The sequence below is a fragment of the Echiichthys vipera genome, assembly GCF_963691815.1.
Source record: "Echiichthys vipera genome assembly, chromosome: 14".
Classification (NCBI taxonomy): domain Eukaryota; kingdom Metazoa; phylum Chordata; class Actinopteri; order Perciformes; family Trachinidae; genus Echiichthys; species Echiichthys vipera.
This window is the reverse complement of record NC_139839.1, coordinates 11,253,747-11,269,213: the sequence shown is the minus strand read 5'-3', so window position 1 is coordinate 11,269,213 and position 15,467 is coordinate 11,253,747. Positions and strand designations below refer to the sequence as shown.

Sequence of the window (15,467 nt, the reverse complement as noted above, 5' to 3'; positions counted from 1 at the left end):
CTGGCTGGATTCCAACTAGACTCATTATCTCCCTTTTACTCATATTTTATATTAAATACAACATGTTCTGAAATCATCTTTTTTTTTTGAGCCCACAAGCCTCCATATGATGGTAACAGAAATGTGTTTATCCGTCATGCATTCTTCTGGGCATCATCCCAAACTACCATTAACCTAAATTACCCCAAACATCATTGTGTCAGGGTCACAGAACAATATCCAACCATCTGAACCATTATATTGTTATCAATCCCCTTAAACTGGCCCTTATGTGTCACATAAATGATTCTGTATGTGCTTGTTTCAGCTTGTCACAAGGCACATATGACTGTACCAATGCATCAGTTGTAAAACAGCAAACTGATATATTGACTGGGATTTAAAACTAAGTTAGAATTTACAGGTAAGTTGATTATAATGGACCCGTTGAACAATTTATATCATTTCAAAGGTCAAAGTGGAATCTTTGTGTTAATTCTTGATAATCTCTGGCACCTTCATGAGACACCTGAATAAGACAGCTTACTCCTGCGCTGCCTGCGATGCCCCCATCATCCACTCCAGAATGGGAGTGGAGCCCTTAATCTGCTGGGATCAGACAGAGTGCAATACTGAGGATCTCCACACTGCTCCACAAAGACCTAGCTATAAAACCTTTGCACCAACTGTTTACCTGTTACTGAATTTTAAAATGACTCAGAAAGTGAATCAGATTATTTGGTTCTATGAGAAAAATAATGTATAATACAAACAGCAGTTTCCGGAAGTTACTGTTGTTTCTTTGACCAAATACACATCCTTTCCTCATCTAGAAATGTCTCTCAAAGGCACAGTAGCACTAGCGGGCCTCTCAAAAAATTGTATTCTTATTAAATAGGCACAATGTTTCCCACAGAGTAACATTAGAATTAGCTAGACTTTGAGGCGGAAGCTGCAGGGTCAGTTGGGGTTCGCACTAGCTTAATTCAACTTGCTATAGTAGCTAACTGAGGGTCCATCGCTGCAGCTGCCGTCCACTCTCCTCCCACCAAAGTCACCTAGCAGCGGAGAGTGAGGGACTGCAGGGTGCACTAGCTAGCTTACTTTTTAACTTATAATTGGATAAATCAACTACCTATACAATTACTGCAGCCAACATCATTTGGCTAATTCAATTTGCTGTGTACCCTAGCGCTGTAAAAACAATAACAACATATGCTCATGAGTGTGTTAAATGCTGTTGTGACATTACCCTACACATGAGCTTGGTGGCTGGCATTAGCCGTCCTAGCATAAAGCATTAGCTTGTAGCACATTTGTAGGATGGATCGAAAGTGAAAAGCCAGGTTGCTATTGGATTACTGTGTTGCAAAATGGAGTGCAATTTCTGAACAAATATAGAAAATGTTGTATTTCTTTTATAATTCGGTAACATATGATTTACAATTAGGCTCCTCTCTGACATATAGGCTATCATGGTGTTTTCCTGGGAGTTAGAGCAACTGGAGTGGTAAAGGTTATATGACGACACTGACGCGCAACCAAATAAAACATTAAGGATACCAACGCAACAAATGATATCACATAGGTCTAGTTGTTTTTAGACCTTTTTACCTTTAACCTTGCTTGTTTTAACCTATAACTCAATAAGGAAAGATTCTTTAGATGCAACACACATCAATTAAAACAGGTGCCGCTCCTAGATTGACCAGGCTGATAATAGAAGGTATAAAGGCTATTATTAAACAAATGAATAAATAGCAAACCTCTTGCCATGACACCCGGCCTGTGTGACCTGACCTGTATGACCCTGATTCTTTCCAAATTAAAGGAGATTTGATTTCCTTCTTTGTGAAGGTACAGATGGGATTATCAGCCTACTACTACCACAGCCATGAAGCAACTGTTTTGTTGTATGTTTGTCCATGTGATGTAGCTGGCTGGTATAATTAAACCCCTTTGTAGTCCAAAAAAAGCTATCCGTTGATTGCTTAACTGGATTATGAAGCAGGCAAGCCTGAATGATGCTCAGAGAGAAGCTGCATGTATAAAAAGGCAGATCAACTGTTGCAGACCGCACTCTTCACTTACAGTGAAACACTCAAGCAAGCTCCAGACAACTGAGACGAGGTAAGACTTTATCTTCATGGAGGGATGGATTGAAAGATGGATGAGAATAGATTGATAAATATTGTAATGATACTAGGATTAAATACAGATGTTGCCTGTAGCCCACTTGGAGCATAGTTTTACTTTTTGAATAAGATGAAAATCAGTGTTATAATTGGATATGTTACAACTTGGACTTAAGTAGGAATGGTAGTAGTCATCCTAATTGTATCAAAGTGCCGTCTTTCACAGGCCATTATGTGTTTCCAGTTTCCAGTTTCTAACGTATAAGATAAAGATGCATATTTTTTCCTTAATGCTTGTGTCAATTTACCAGGCTAACCATAATGGGTCATAGATTGGCTCCTGTAGATTAAAGCCGCCTTAATGATTGACCTTCTCACTGTGCCAAATACAGATACCAGATTCAGTTCCTCAGCTCAGTTTAGGGGGAGATGTGATACATTGCTCTTGAGCAAGGCACCAACCCCCAACTGAACTCACAAGTGAATAAAATAAGTAAGCAAAGGCTTACAGCTCTCGTAATCTCTCTTATTTTGGGCTATAGAAGTTAGGATGTAATGACTCATTAAATCCAGGAATAATACAACAAGTCACTGAATGGGTTTGATCTATTTAACTTTCCTTGAACAGCTTTGGCACTGCTGTTACTGCTGTTGAGAGAAACACGTTGTGATATAATGGTGTGTGCCGTCTAAATCTGGAGTTTTGTTTTGCCTGTGTCCATTAGACAGATCGGATATTCGGAATAACAGATAAACCAGGAGCCCGAACACTCATGATGTAATCTTATCACAAAGGATTAACCTTCTGTACCTTTAAAACAAAACACTACTCAGTCTGCCCCGAAGCTAAGAAGTGGTGAAGAATCAATGTCTTAATGATAACATCTGGCTTATGCTATGACTTCCTAATAACCTAAAGCTGCTTCTTTTGTATTATTTTTCCAACAAAACACTTCAAAAGATCTTCCAGAGATGGCAAAGTAAGTGTTGTTTTCATTTTGTCACTTTCTTTCTGTCCCCCCAAAGGTAGTACTCTTATTTCAACCTTATCTGCTTCAAACTGAAAAATCAAAGAGTCAGATAAGATAAAGAGACTATGACTTCCCAAAAAATAATATTTAAAAGTTATTATTATTAGATTTTCCTCTGCCCCTCAAAAAAAGAGCTGAAACACAGACATTCAAACCCGTAATCACGTTTAAAACTAGCACATTGAAGTTGCAGACTTTGCTTCGGATCAGCCAACGCCTAGAAGGTCTAGAAGTAGTTTGAAAGTATTTATTCATGGTTTGTAAAGGCTTACTCGGTTGATGCTTTCATTCAATTGTCGTCTCAGACCGTACTAGAGCTAATCAGCTATTTAGGAACCCTGGCACAGCATTTGTAGCTCCATCACCTGGACTAGCCTTTCAATCCGTGCATGATGAGATAAAGCTGCTTCACACTTAGCTGTTCCTAACTGGATAAAAGGGAATAAGGGATTACTGGCCCTTCTGCTGTTTGTGAGAACAAACTCTACCTTCAGGGCCTAAAACTAGTCATTATTTTATCTGGACAATCCAGACAATAACTCTATCAATGGATGTATTCTTATTTACAATCACACGCTACCTTACTAGATTTGCGATACTATTACAAAACTGTTATTCTGCAAATACATTCAACTTTTCACCAATAATAAATAGTCTTAAAGTGATGTTTCTCATTCTTTTTTCCCAGGGTTTTCAAGAAGACCTCTAAAAACGGAGGGGTACGTTACATTTTTTTCGGATTTTTCTCTTGTTTTAATTTGTGTCGTGATTTTACGATATTTTATCAATGAAAAATATGTGAAACATACAGTACTTGGATAAAGACTCTCAACAGGGTCTGAAGCACTCAGCTGTTTTCCCTTCCTTCTGTCTGACAGCTGACCCTCTACTTGGGAAAGAGAGACTATGTGGACCACGTTACTGAAGTGGACAAAGTTGGTACGACTTACTTTCCTCTCTGTGTGTGTGTGTGTGTGTGTGTGTGTGTGTGTGTGTGTGTGTGTGTGTGTGTGTGTGTGTGTGTGTGTGTGTGTGTGTGTGTGTGTGTGTGTGTGTGTGTGTCTGACTAACGAGGATGATAAATAAAATATTGTCTGCACTGTTACCTTTACAGATGGTGTTGTAGTTCTGGACACAGAAAATTTCGCAGGCAGGAAAGGTAACATCATTAATTTTCAAAGCCCTAACAAAACCCAAACCTCACTAAGTTGAGTTATTTGGAATTTGTAAAGAAATAATGAATCTATATGATTATGTGTTGACAGTGTTTGTGCAGCTGGCATGTGCCTTCCGTTACGGTTCGGAGGATCTGGATGTAATAGGCCTGTGCTTCAGGAAGGACATCTGGATCCAGCGCTTCCAGATCTACCCTGAGGACCACAAGCCCACTCTGTCCCCCATGCACGACACCCTGCTGAAGAAGGCTGGAGACAAAGCAGTCCCATTCAGTTTTGAAGTATGTTTAGATAAGTGTGAGGAGTTTGAAACCTGCTCAACCATACACTCTACCTTTTGTGGTCAGGTTGATATTAAATGTTTGTTTTACAAATTGGGTCATGGATACAACATTTCTATTAAACATTATTTTATATATCCTTTAAATATGGACTATTACAGAGGTTATTACATTTAAAGTGAGACTGTAACTGTACCACAGAGGCAGTTTTAAGTATTTTGCCACATGTTTGAATGTCTGTCTGTGGCCAGATTTTGCCTCATTTAGATCAAAATGAAGGCTGTGGCCCGAGCAAGGGCGCTAGAAGGCGGGAGGTAGAATGTAGGGAAGGGACCATTGCCCAAAATAAAACAGTATGCAATCTTCAAATGTACATGACAACTTGACAATTTGTTGTAATTCATAAAGATTTTAATATAATGGGGCCCTTGGGCCAGAAAATGATGATACATATGTCTCAACTTCTGATTTCTATTAAGTGTTTTAAATGCAGACTTTGAAAGTATTTTTTATTCTTTGAGTACATCGATATAAAATTACTCTTCTGTTGAGTTAGAAATGTTTTCTTTGTTTCTCTAGATCCCCAAAGACTTGCCATGCTCAATTGGTCTGCAGCCGGGACCAGATGACAACGGGAAGGTAAGCCTTGCGCTGATCTGTCATTCACTTGTCTGTAGTTGTCCAGAGGTAAGCAAGTATGTTCATTGTTGTCACTGTTCATTGCTATGGCTGCTTACTTTATATGTTTGATGTGCAGGCTTGTGGTGTCGACTTTGAGGTCAAAACATACCTTGCCAACGAAAAGTCCAACCCTGATGAGAATATTGACAAGAAGTGAGTATCATTGAGTATCAATGTTCAACTGTTTGCCTCGCTCTTCTGCCTGACTAAGATTTTCTCTCCTGCATCTCTTCTTCCTTTTTCTGTCCCATTCTGGCCCACAGGGACACAGCTCGCCTTATCATTCGTAAAATCCAATATGCCCCCTCTCAGGTAGGCGCCGGGCCCAAGGCTGATCTCTGCAAAAGCTTCATGATGTCCGACAAGCCAGTTCACGTGGAAGCTTCGTTGGAGAAAGATGTACAGTAGAAAATCTTTATTGTTTAGAGTGTCATTACTCTAATAGTCTTAAGAGTTTAATTGCAGAGATTGTTTTCCCGACTAGCTTATTCTACCATTCCCCATTCCAACCACTAACTGGTTGTTTCCTGGTTTTGACCACAGCTCTACTTCCACGGTGAAACAATCCCAATCAAAATTAAGATTAATAACGAGAGCAACAAAACAGTCAAGAAATTCAGTACAATTGGTGGGTACCTCTGATAACAGAAATGTTTTTATGTAGTTATAATATAACTGTTACTAAGAACTCAACATCATTAACCGTTTCCTTCTTTTCACAGTGGAGCAAACCACAGATATCGTCCTCTACTCAGCAGACAAATACACCAAGGCTGTTTATAGCAAAGAGTTTGCGTAAGTGGACAGAAAACTGAAAACCACAGTAAAATATCAAGTATCACAGGAACAAACAAGCCCGCATGCTTGGTATTTCTAAGAATGGGTTTGTTTGTGTTTCTGTCCACAGAGAGACAGTGGAGCCCAACGGCACCTACGAAAATACTCTGAGCATCACCCCCCTGCTGTCTGAAAACAAGGAGAAGAGAGGGCTTGCACTGGACGGGCGACTGAAGGATGAGGACACTAACTTGGCCTCCACCACTATGTAAGTGCACAAACACAGCAGAAAGGAAAACTAAAGTAGAATTTACATGGTATTCATGTAGCTCTTCTTGCCACTCCATAATGTTTTATTATCTTTAAACAGACAAACTCCCTCAAATCCTTGTTATTTCTCTTCTCCACAGGCTACGGCAGGGTTTAGAAAAAGATGTGTTGGGGATCCTGGTTTCCTACAAGATTAAAATTAACCTCATAGTGTCCGGAGGAGGGTAAGTGCCTGATCCTGGTAAAGCTTTTTTGCTGCAAGGGAAATTAAATGAACTAAAACATACTCTCTTGTCTTCGTGTAGCCTGCTCGGTGGCCTCACCGCCAGGTAAGCAAGGTTTATTTACAGTCATATCACAAGCAGCCAATTGACAATGATCATGAATAACATGTATTGTTCTAATTGGTTGGTTGGTTTTCCCTGCAGTGATGTCACAGTGGAGCTCCCATTAATGCTCATGCACCCGAAACCTGAAGGTATTTTTTATTGACTCATAGAAACAAACAACATATTTGTATTTACTATATCTTACTGATAACACTGTTATTTCTAATTATTTAACTTTTTTCTTCCTTTCTCATCAACCATCCTCCCAAACTCGGCAGAGTAAAGGGTTCGCATCGCCGTAAGTATTTTTATTTTTGGTGCTATCACCCAGTACCATGTCGAAACAATCTCATTGGTTTGTGCTATTTTTGTCCGCATACTGTACTGTATGTGTTGTGAACTTCTCTTTGTGTTTACTTCTTCCCAGAGAGGATGTTACCCTGGAGGTTGAGAAGAAACCTACAGAAAGACAGGAAGACACCTAGGGGAAGGGATTCAAAACAATGAAAAAGAATAAGGATGTGACTGGAGTAATGAATCCAAATAACAACAACTGAGTAACTGGAGAGAATGACCTTATCAACACACCAAGGACATGACATATGAACAGATGTAGCACCAGTTCCCTCACAGCTGTTGTTGTTTGTGTTGTTTAATTGATGTAACTTAGCTGTGGAAAGATAGTATTCAACGTTTAGAGACCAAACACATCTGTAGAACCACACATATGGAAAATAAAAAAGATTTTCATCTCACTTCAGAGCATGAGTAAAGGGAGCTGGGAGCTCCGTTTGAAGTGAAAAGCCCCCCTTGCTCTTGACCGCAGTGATGCACTCATCTATTATATCTACTCTTTTCTTTCAGTGAAATGTATCAAATTATGTGATTGATGTCAACTTGAATAACCCATAATACAATAAAGTTATTGTAAAACAATTATTGTTGTGTGGGCTTTGTTTATATTGTTTTAGATTGGCCTATCATTTTCTATGTTATCATGTTTAATGTAGCTTACATTAAATGTAAGTGGGTACAAAGTATTTGTCAGGTATTAAGACCCAGGACCAGGTGGAGAGATTATATCTCCACACTGGCCAGTGAACGCCTCGGGAACCCCCAGTTAGAGCTGGTTAATGAGGCCCGGGAAAGGGAAGTTTGGGGCCCCCTGCTAAAGCTGCTGTCCTCGCGACCCGACCCCGAATAAGCGGCTGAAGATGAGATGAGATGAGATAAAATGAACTTAAGTATCAACGTACAAAGAAACAAAACAGCCAGAAATGCATCTCTTCAATTTAAACTTTATTAACAGTATTTATTCCTCCCTCTATTGCTTCGCTCCTTATACTTCCTCCATCCCTCCCTCTGCTCTACTCCTTCCCTTAATCTTACTCCCTCCCTCTCTTCTCTCAGAAAAAACCTACTTAATTAGGCCTACTTGTACTTTGTTACTCTACACCACAAGTTTGGATGAAATTTCAGATTCACCGTACAACACATTGCTCGAGTCTGGTAACTGTTTATTTTGTATTAATGGACCAGCACATTGCACTCATAGACTGTATAACATATGGACTTAGTATCTGTGACATTACCCATAGGTTTCTTATGAGCCAAATGAATGTTTACGTTTGTGGCTCCCTGTGGCGATATCTTTTTCCAAGGATGGTGAAGGCGTGACCCTACTCTGCCTCTGATTGGTTTACCCTGATGTTCTTATCCTAACTTGAGCCAGTCTCACTCCTCATCAACCCAACCAATGAAGGTAACAAGTATTAGCCAATCACAGGCATAGTATGGCAGGTCATGACTTTGCCATAAGGGGAAAAAAATGTGTCCTCCCTGTGGCTTTGTTCATCACCATCTTGGCAGTGCCTAAGTCACAGGGGGGAACTGCAGTTTTTCAAAAACTATTGGTGCTTTTATAGTTTAAATAGAAAAACTACAATGTCTACTTCTAAAATAAACTAATCATGACTCACTTTGTGTTATTAAATTATAGCTTTTTAAGTCAAAATTTGTAGTACTAAACTGTAAAACTACTAATTCATTATTCTAGTGTATACATATTCTGTCATATTAGATGCTTTATTTAAGCCCAGAAATAAAGTTTTTTTGTTGTAGTTTTTTATGGAATATTGAAGCATACAATATCTCAAAGAAGATGTACAAGCATAACAAATACACAAGAAAAAACAATATTCAAGAAGAAGACAAGGAGAAATAGATTAATTAAATAAAAAAGGATGAGGGGGTTTAAGTAGTGAAATTTATATAACAATAAACTTCTAAATAAAACATAAAGCACATCAAAATATTTAAGATGGAGTGAGAATATTCAGATCCAATGTAAAGCCATCATTCAAAACAACAATGAATTTTAAAAGTCTGTAGGCCTACTTATCTTTTTTGCAGTCTGCTACAGTTAAAGGAGGGTTCACTGATTCACCACTTGCAACAGTGAAGATGATATTTACTCAAGAGTAAAATAATATTTATCATATCAGAAACAGATTTATTTTATTACAGAGTTGAAAAAGGCTATTATGCAGAGGGAGGGCAGTAACGCGACTTTACTGCCGTAAATCCTCAAAAGAAGAAGACGGCAACGGCGCTTGACATCTCTGACGTCATCACGCACAACGTGTAGCACTGAAGCAACATGGCTCTGAATGGAGGTTTGTGAATTTATGAGATTATAAGCGAGTTAACTTTATCGTGCATCTCCTTCAGCCCTGCTGTCGATAAAGAACTATGTTGTCGTAAATGAAGGCATCGATTCTCGTGTGTATTTTTTATTTTTACTAAGATTTGTCGTCACCGCCGTACAGATAACCGTTAGCTGACGTTAGCCCGGTGGGTTTAGCTAGCTAGCTTATCATCACTTCCTAGCAGAGCACTGCGGCAATCACGGTTTATAACAACACGGCGAAAGAAAGTGTTGTACTAATGTTCTAATAAGTGCAAACGTCTTGTGAAATCTGATTTAATGAAAATAGACATGGCTAACATAGATTAACAACTGTACAACAGAGTAAAGTGTAAATGGCATAGCATGATGATGACATATATTGCTCATGATAATGAACATAATATAGCCCATGGTATTGAGATTGACAAATATTGCACATGATAATGAAAGGTAAAACTGAACCTTATGTTGATTGTTATTATCCTTGAGGATACAAGTGCAGTACAGTTTTTGTGTAGGTGGAATACAGTTAAAGTAAATCGGCTCTTTGTTACTGACCCCAGGTGATGAGGACTTTGAGTGGGAGCCTCCAACAGAGGCAGAGATGAAGGTGATCCAGGCTCGCAGGGAGCGACAAGACAAAATCAGCAAGCTGATGGGAGACTACCTGCTCAAAGGATACAAGATGCTTGGAGAGTGCTGTGATTCGTGTGGGGTGAGTGTTGTTACAATGGTAGCGCCTTAATCGTGTAGAAAAGGTGGAGTTATCAAACACATGAGTGCTGAAATATGTTTCTTGTGTTTTTTACAGACCATTCTTCTCCAAGACAAACAGCAGAAAAACTACTGTGTCTCATGTCAGGAGCTGGACTCTGATGTTGACAAGGACAACCCTGGTATACACTAACAAATAATCCAGTTTATGACTTTCGTCTTCTGTTTGATCCCCACATTTTATATTCTTTTTTTTTTTCCTGTCCATCTCTGCTCGTCTTGCCTTGGGGCCTATTGTCAATTATATTTGTGTTTGATCATGTCTACCTTTTCTCCGCTCAGCTCTGAATGCGCAGGCAGCGTTGTCCCAAGTGAGAGAGAGACAACTTGCAGCCCAGTCCGCTGCTGCACCGTCCCAGGCCCCTGACCTCAATGCAGGCGCCAGCGGCAGTCAGGCAAGTGTGTCAGTTCCTCAGCCCAGACCGGAGCACTGTGAGGGAGCAGCCGCAGGGGGAAGAGCTCTGCTGCCTCCACCTGCTGTCCCTTCTCCTCCGACTCCTGTCACCACCCCACCCCTGGCACCAACTCGTCCCCCAGTTAGTCCACAGATCTCTGCCCTCCAAACTGTGTTGCAAGAAGCTGAGGATGCAGTTCTAATCAAACTTCGCTGGGCCACTAACCAGCTACAGAGTTCGGCCTCCATGGAATCAAGTATCCAGCTCTGCAGCCTCATTGCCAGCTGTGCCAACTCACTGCGCACCCTCAAGGAGCTCAGCCAGTAACCATTATGGAAAAGGTTGAAATCCTGGATTCACGAGAATGCTGTTTCTACTTGCCTCTGTCCTGGAATACTGACTCTAGTTTGCTGCTTTGCAGCATCTCTCTTTGACTGAATCTTTGCATAGAGATGAGTTCAAAATCGGTCAGGAAATGCAATGCATTGAAATAGGATTAACATGTCAAAAGTTCACTCTTGAGTTAACATAGCTGTATGGCTGGCAGAAATACCATGTTACATTGTTTCATTATATGTTAAGTACAAATGTTTGAGCATTTGACTGTTATGGTCAATTTGTAAGTTATGTTATGATGATAAGAACTGAATATTTCTAAATGCACATTCATCATTGGTTTGAATTTAAAACCATCTGGCCATTAAAACATTTTAACATAAGACTCATATAAGATGTATCTTATCTATATCCTCCAGTAAAAGACTGCATATGTATTGCCATAGTTGAATGGCTTTGATTAATCCAAAATGGCCACCACATAACATCTGGGAAAATTACCTCTGTTTTCTGATTGGTTGTTCAGTCGTATCCAGAAAATGGTGCTGATTTGCAAATCACAAAATTCAAACTAAAGCTAAAACCCCATCGCACAAATGTCTGTAATTGTGTGTCTGCTCATGCAAGAATGTTCATGCTGATATTCAACATACTACCAGACTGTCAGTATATTGTAAAACTCAGCAGTCCTGATCAGAGGTGCATCTTTCTATGGACTGTTCAGTCTGACACACATTTCTGGTGTCTTTGACTCTCTGGTGATGCAAATATTGTCATTGTGTGATGGCAGTTCTGAGGTTTTTATTGTAAATATATTTGATACATGATGGTGATGACGATGATGGTCATGTGATTCAGTGATGCTCAGATGGGGCAACATTCAGGAGACAGACTCAGTTCCTTACTCATTAAAACCGTCTAGAGCAAATAAACTGCACTGTACATCAATAGGCAGCACTTCATATTAGATAAAAAGTCAGCTTCAGTGTTGTTCAAGGCAGTTAGACTTTTCTAATTATGTGCCTGAATAAAGCTTTGCCTGTTCAGGAGTTCTGCAGTTTGTTTATTTCCACAAGAGGGCGCCAAATGCAAACCACGTAAAGTTTAATTGGAAAATCTTGTATTTAACCATGCACCACTTTAAGTAGTCTACTAAACATGTACATAGTATTTCTATTTTAAGTGTGTCATGTGAATCGAAATTATATGTGCAGTCGTATTTATGTTACCTTATTTGTTTCAAGGTAAGTATCATTGGGAGATTCAATCATATAAATGTTTTGCTTAATGAGGTTAATTTATCAATTTACCAGTCTACTTAACCAAAGACTTGTTTAGGAGGACCGTGTTAACTAGCCTGAGTGTAATTCTTGATCTTGTGTCTAACGTGGCAGCAGTAATCCGGTAGAATCAAACGAACCCCCCTCCAGACAAGAACGACTGTAGCGGGGCGTGGCGCGGTCACCGCCGGGCGGAGCCGGGGGCTGTCTGTCGGTGAACTCTCCCACACAAAGGAGAGGAAACAAAACAAAGCCAGGAAGCCTGACATTAACTCGGAATTCACTGCTTCTACTGTGGCCGACTTGCATCCAGAAAATAACAGGAATGCAGTGACTTGCTTTTGCCTTTGAAAAGCCCGTTTCCAACACTTGCGACACCGCTGCTGCTGCTGCTGCTGCAGGGAGAGAGGAAATAGCACACTTGGGTTATCAGACTGTACGCGCATTTGAAAGTGATCTCTCTCGATTGATCCATGCAGAAAGTGTGGCGTTGCGTCTCCTGCTGAGTCGGCTGTAAAGTGTCGAGATGAACGGGAGTCGGTGCTGCGCGGCGGATGGTCAGGTGGGCGGTGTCTCCTCAGTGGATGGGCTGCCGCCGCTGCCCAAGGGCCTGAGCGGCATCCTGAACTCCAGCGGCGGGTCGTGGCGAGACATCGAGAAAGTGCATAGCAAGAGAGCGCGCATCCAAGCCGACATCAGCCGGGGCGGCATGGACGCGACGCGCGGTCACGGCAAACCGGGCGGACTGGACGCTGCTCTGGCTCTGCTGCGGAAAGAGATGGTGAGGTGGCCTGCGACTGGCCCAATAATGCTTTGTCTGTCTAAAGAGCACTCAAATTAAATGTCCGGTGCAGCTGTTCATAAAGTAAACAATGAAAGTTTCCTCATTTTCTGTGTATCTTTGATGGTCCGAACAGATGTTTGGTGTTTGTGTGTAACAGGTCGGTCTGCGTCAGCTGGACATGTCTCTGCTGTGCCAGCTGTGGTCTCTCCACGAGGCCGTCCAGGAGTACAAGGGCTCCTCGCTCCTGTCCGAGGCCTCGCTCAGTGCTGATAATGGATCTTCTGAGGAGGAGGATGAAGATGAGGAGTTGACAGGGGTTCTCTCACAGCCTCTCTCCTCTTCATCCATGGCTCTGCCTCCACCCAGCAGCAACTCCAGGGACCAGTGGATCAAAGACTCCTTTCATATTCCCTGATAAAGACACAAATGGACACACATACATGCACACTGTGGAGACACCTTAACTATTTCCTCAAAGCTCATGTCTCTTGCTGTACCTTTAGGCCCAATTCACCCTCATTTTTATGCCATGCATCTCTTGTCCAGATTGTTTTTCTGGCTGTGGGCCAATGAAATGACAGCAATTTCAAAGACTAGATGTTTTCAGCTTTTTGCTCTGTATTGCATATTCTTCATGCTACTCCATGCTGCTTACTTGTGGTTGAATCTGAGCTGGGTTGAATATTTCTAAGAACTATTGCACTATCAACTCGCATTCCACTTTTGATACCTGATGCCTGTTTGTGGTTTCCTGATAATTCCAGACTTGTCAGACTCCCCGTTCTGCACATTGAGCATTTTCTTCCCTTTTGCACAGTATTTTCTGCCATTTAGTGTCTTGACTGAAAAACAGACGAGCGGTCAATCAATGTTCTGTGCATCCATCCATATTCATCTGGGCCGGGTCGCAGGGGCTGCAGGCTGAGCAGAGTATTCCAGATCCCTTTTCCAGCGATGCTTTCCAGCTCTTGACGGGGACCCCGAGTTGTTCCCAGACCAGATGAGATATAATCTCTCTGGCGTATTCTGGGTCGACCTTGGTGCCTTCTACATGCTGCTGGACATGCCTCTATAGGGAGGCATCCTGATCAGATCCCCAAACCAGCTCTACTCCGACCTCCCTCCAGATGTCTGAGCTCCTCACCATATCTCTAAGGCAATAATCTGCATTTTGCTTTATTTCTATGAGCATTTGACACAGGATAGGCATTTTTCTGACCCAGATATAAGGAGGAATTATTTTGAAAAGTATGTTAACATGTCATTTTGTAAAACCAGACATTTATGAATATTCCCAATATGACATTTCCTGCTATGACATGTATGAAATGTACAGTACCTTATATAAGTAGTATCTTAGCTGCATATACAATTTTTGCAGAAACCAATTTTACAGTTATATTCACTTTAGTAGGTAAACCTGTACAATCTAATGCCATTCATTGCAACAGCACTGCCATAAATTCTACCTTGACAAAGTTAATAATGTTCAGTTTTTGCTGACATTGTTGGGAATATGTAACTTAAAGACCGGTAATGAGTCTATTATTGAGGTTGTAGTTTGCAGAGGTGGTGTTGTACTGAACTACATTATACTGATAGTTGTTTATAATGTTTTTTCCTCCTTATTTATATACATGTAAGGGGGGCAGAATATTAGAAACACCTTGCAATATAACAGTATGTAACCTCAATGCTTTGAGAGTGTCAACAAACACTATAGGCATCATAAACCTCCACCTTTGGCAGAATAGTTGTATTGGATTGTACTATATTGTCCAACAGGTGTACCTAATAAAGTGGCCATTGAGTGTATACATGTAGTGAAATACATTTGAAATCATCTTGAGATTTCTCGATTCAAGACTCATAAGAAACCTGAGAAAAAAACAAGGCCTCTTAGATTATGCGTAGATGCAAATCATAAGCTTCTCTATCTTAAGTAGTGTTCAAATGAACTCCTTAATTCAGTTTATATCTTTTTTGTCATAGTCGATTTTCAAACTTTGAATCTGTGTTTTATTTAATCCTAAACATTTAAAACAATGCAAAGCTTCTAACTGTTATACTCTTTGTTCTAAGAAGTGAAGTGGCACAGTCTGCCCAGGGGAACAGTTATTCAGTCTTGGATTAAAACACTTATCAAACTAAATGTATTACAGCTTTCTACATAAACACTTTAAAGCCAATAAAACTGCAGTGTACATCGCAGTCATGTGCAGTGTTTCTGTGTCTGAATTAAAGGTAATCAGATGATGATATTGCAGAATACGACCAACAGGGGACACACTGTCTCCAGTCAAGAGAGCTCCGTCACTCCTGCAGGCCTGCTCCTCTGAGGTCATGTTGAAAGCAGCAGAGTGGGGAAAACCATTTGCTGTGGAAGGAGAGCGCAGGAATGGAGGGGTGCGCGTTTCTGTAGACGGCCTCATGCTGTTCTCTATTTATAATCAACATGTGTCGTGTTAGAATCCTTCTGTCTGACAGTCTAAGTGACCGTTTTTACTTCTCCTTTCTTTCTTTTCCTCTATGTTTCCCATCTATTGGCTAT

At 40.7% G+C, this 15,467-nt stretch overlaps 3 protein-coding genes across 3 annotated transcripts; all 3 read left to right on the top strand.

The window, feature by feature from the left end:
• Positions 1-3,086: 3,086 nt before the first annotated feature.
• Positions 3,087-7,143, top strand: arr3a (arrestin 3a, retinal (X-arrestin); the record flags this gene model as incomplete). Its single annotated transcript, XM_083927235.1, has 15 exons — positions 3,087-3,094; positions 3,834-3,864; positions 4,024-4,084; positions 4,260-4,304; positions 4,411-4,601; positions 5,181-5,240; positions 5,359-5,435; positions 5,546-5,681; positions 5,826-5,910; positions 6,005-6,077; positions 6,190-6,327; positions 6,470-6,553; positions 6,635-6,658; positions 6,758-6,807; positions 7,088-7,143. The coding sequence occupies 15 exons, from the start codon at positions 3,087-3,089 to the stop codon at positions 7,141-7,143; spliced, it is 1,119 nt and encodes a 372-aa protein (XP_083783361.1).
• A 2,154-nt stretch (positions 7,144-9,297) lies between these two features.
• znrd2 (zinc ribbon domain containing 2) lies at positions 9,298-11,825 on the top strand. The gene is made up of 4 exons (XM_083927672.1): positions 9,298-9,333; positions 9,911-10,062; positions 10,159-10,243; positions 10,404-11,825. The coding sequence occupies exons 1-4, from the start codon at positions 9,318-9,320 to the stop codon at positions 10,841-10,843; spliced, it is 693 nt and encodes a 230-aa protein (XP_083783798.1). The 5' UTR covers positions 9,298-9,317; the 3' UTR covers positions 10,844-11,825.
• A 577-nt stretch (positions 11,826-12,402) lies between these two features.
• Positions 12,403-15,053, top strand: fam89b (family with sequence similarity 89 member B). The gene is made up of 2 exons (XM_083927387.1): positions 12,403-12,913; positions 13,074-15,053. Exons 1-2 carry the CDS (start codon positions 12,659-12,661, stop codon positions 13,329-13,331), a joined length of 513 nt encoding a protein of 170 aa, XP_083783513.1. The 5' UTR covers positions 12,403-12,658; the 3' UTR covers positions 13,332-15,053.
• The last annotated feature ends 414 nt before the right edge of the window (positions 15,054-15,467 follow it).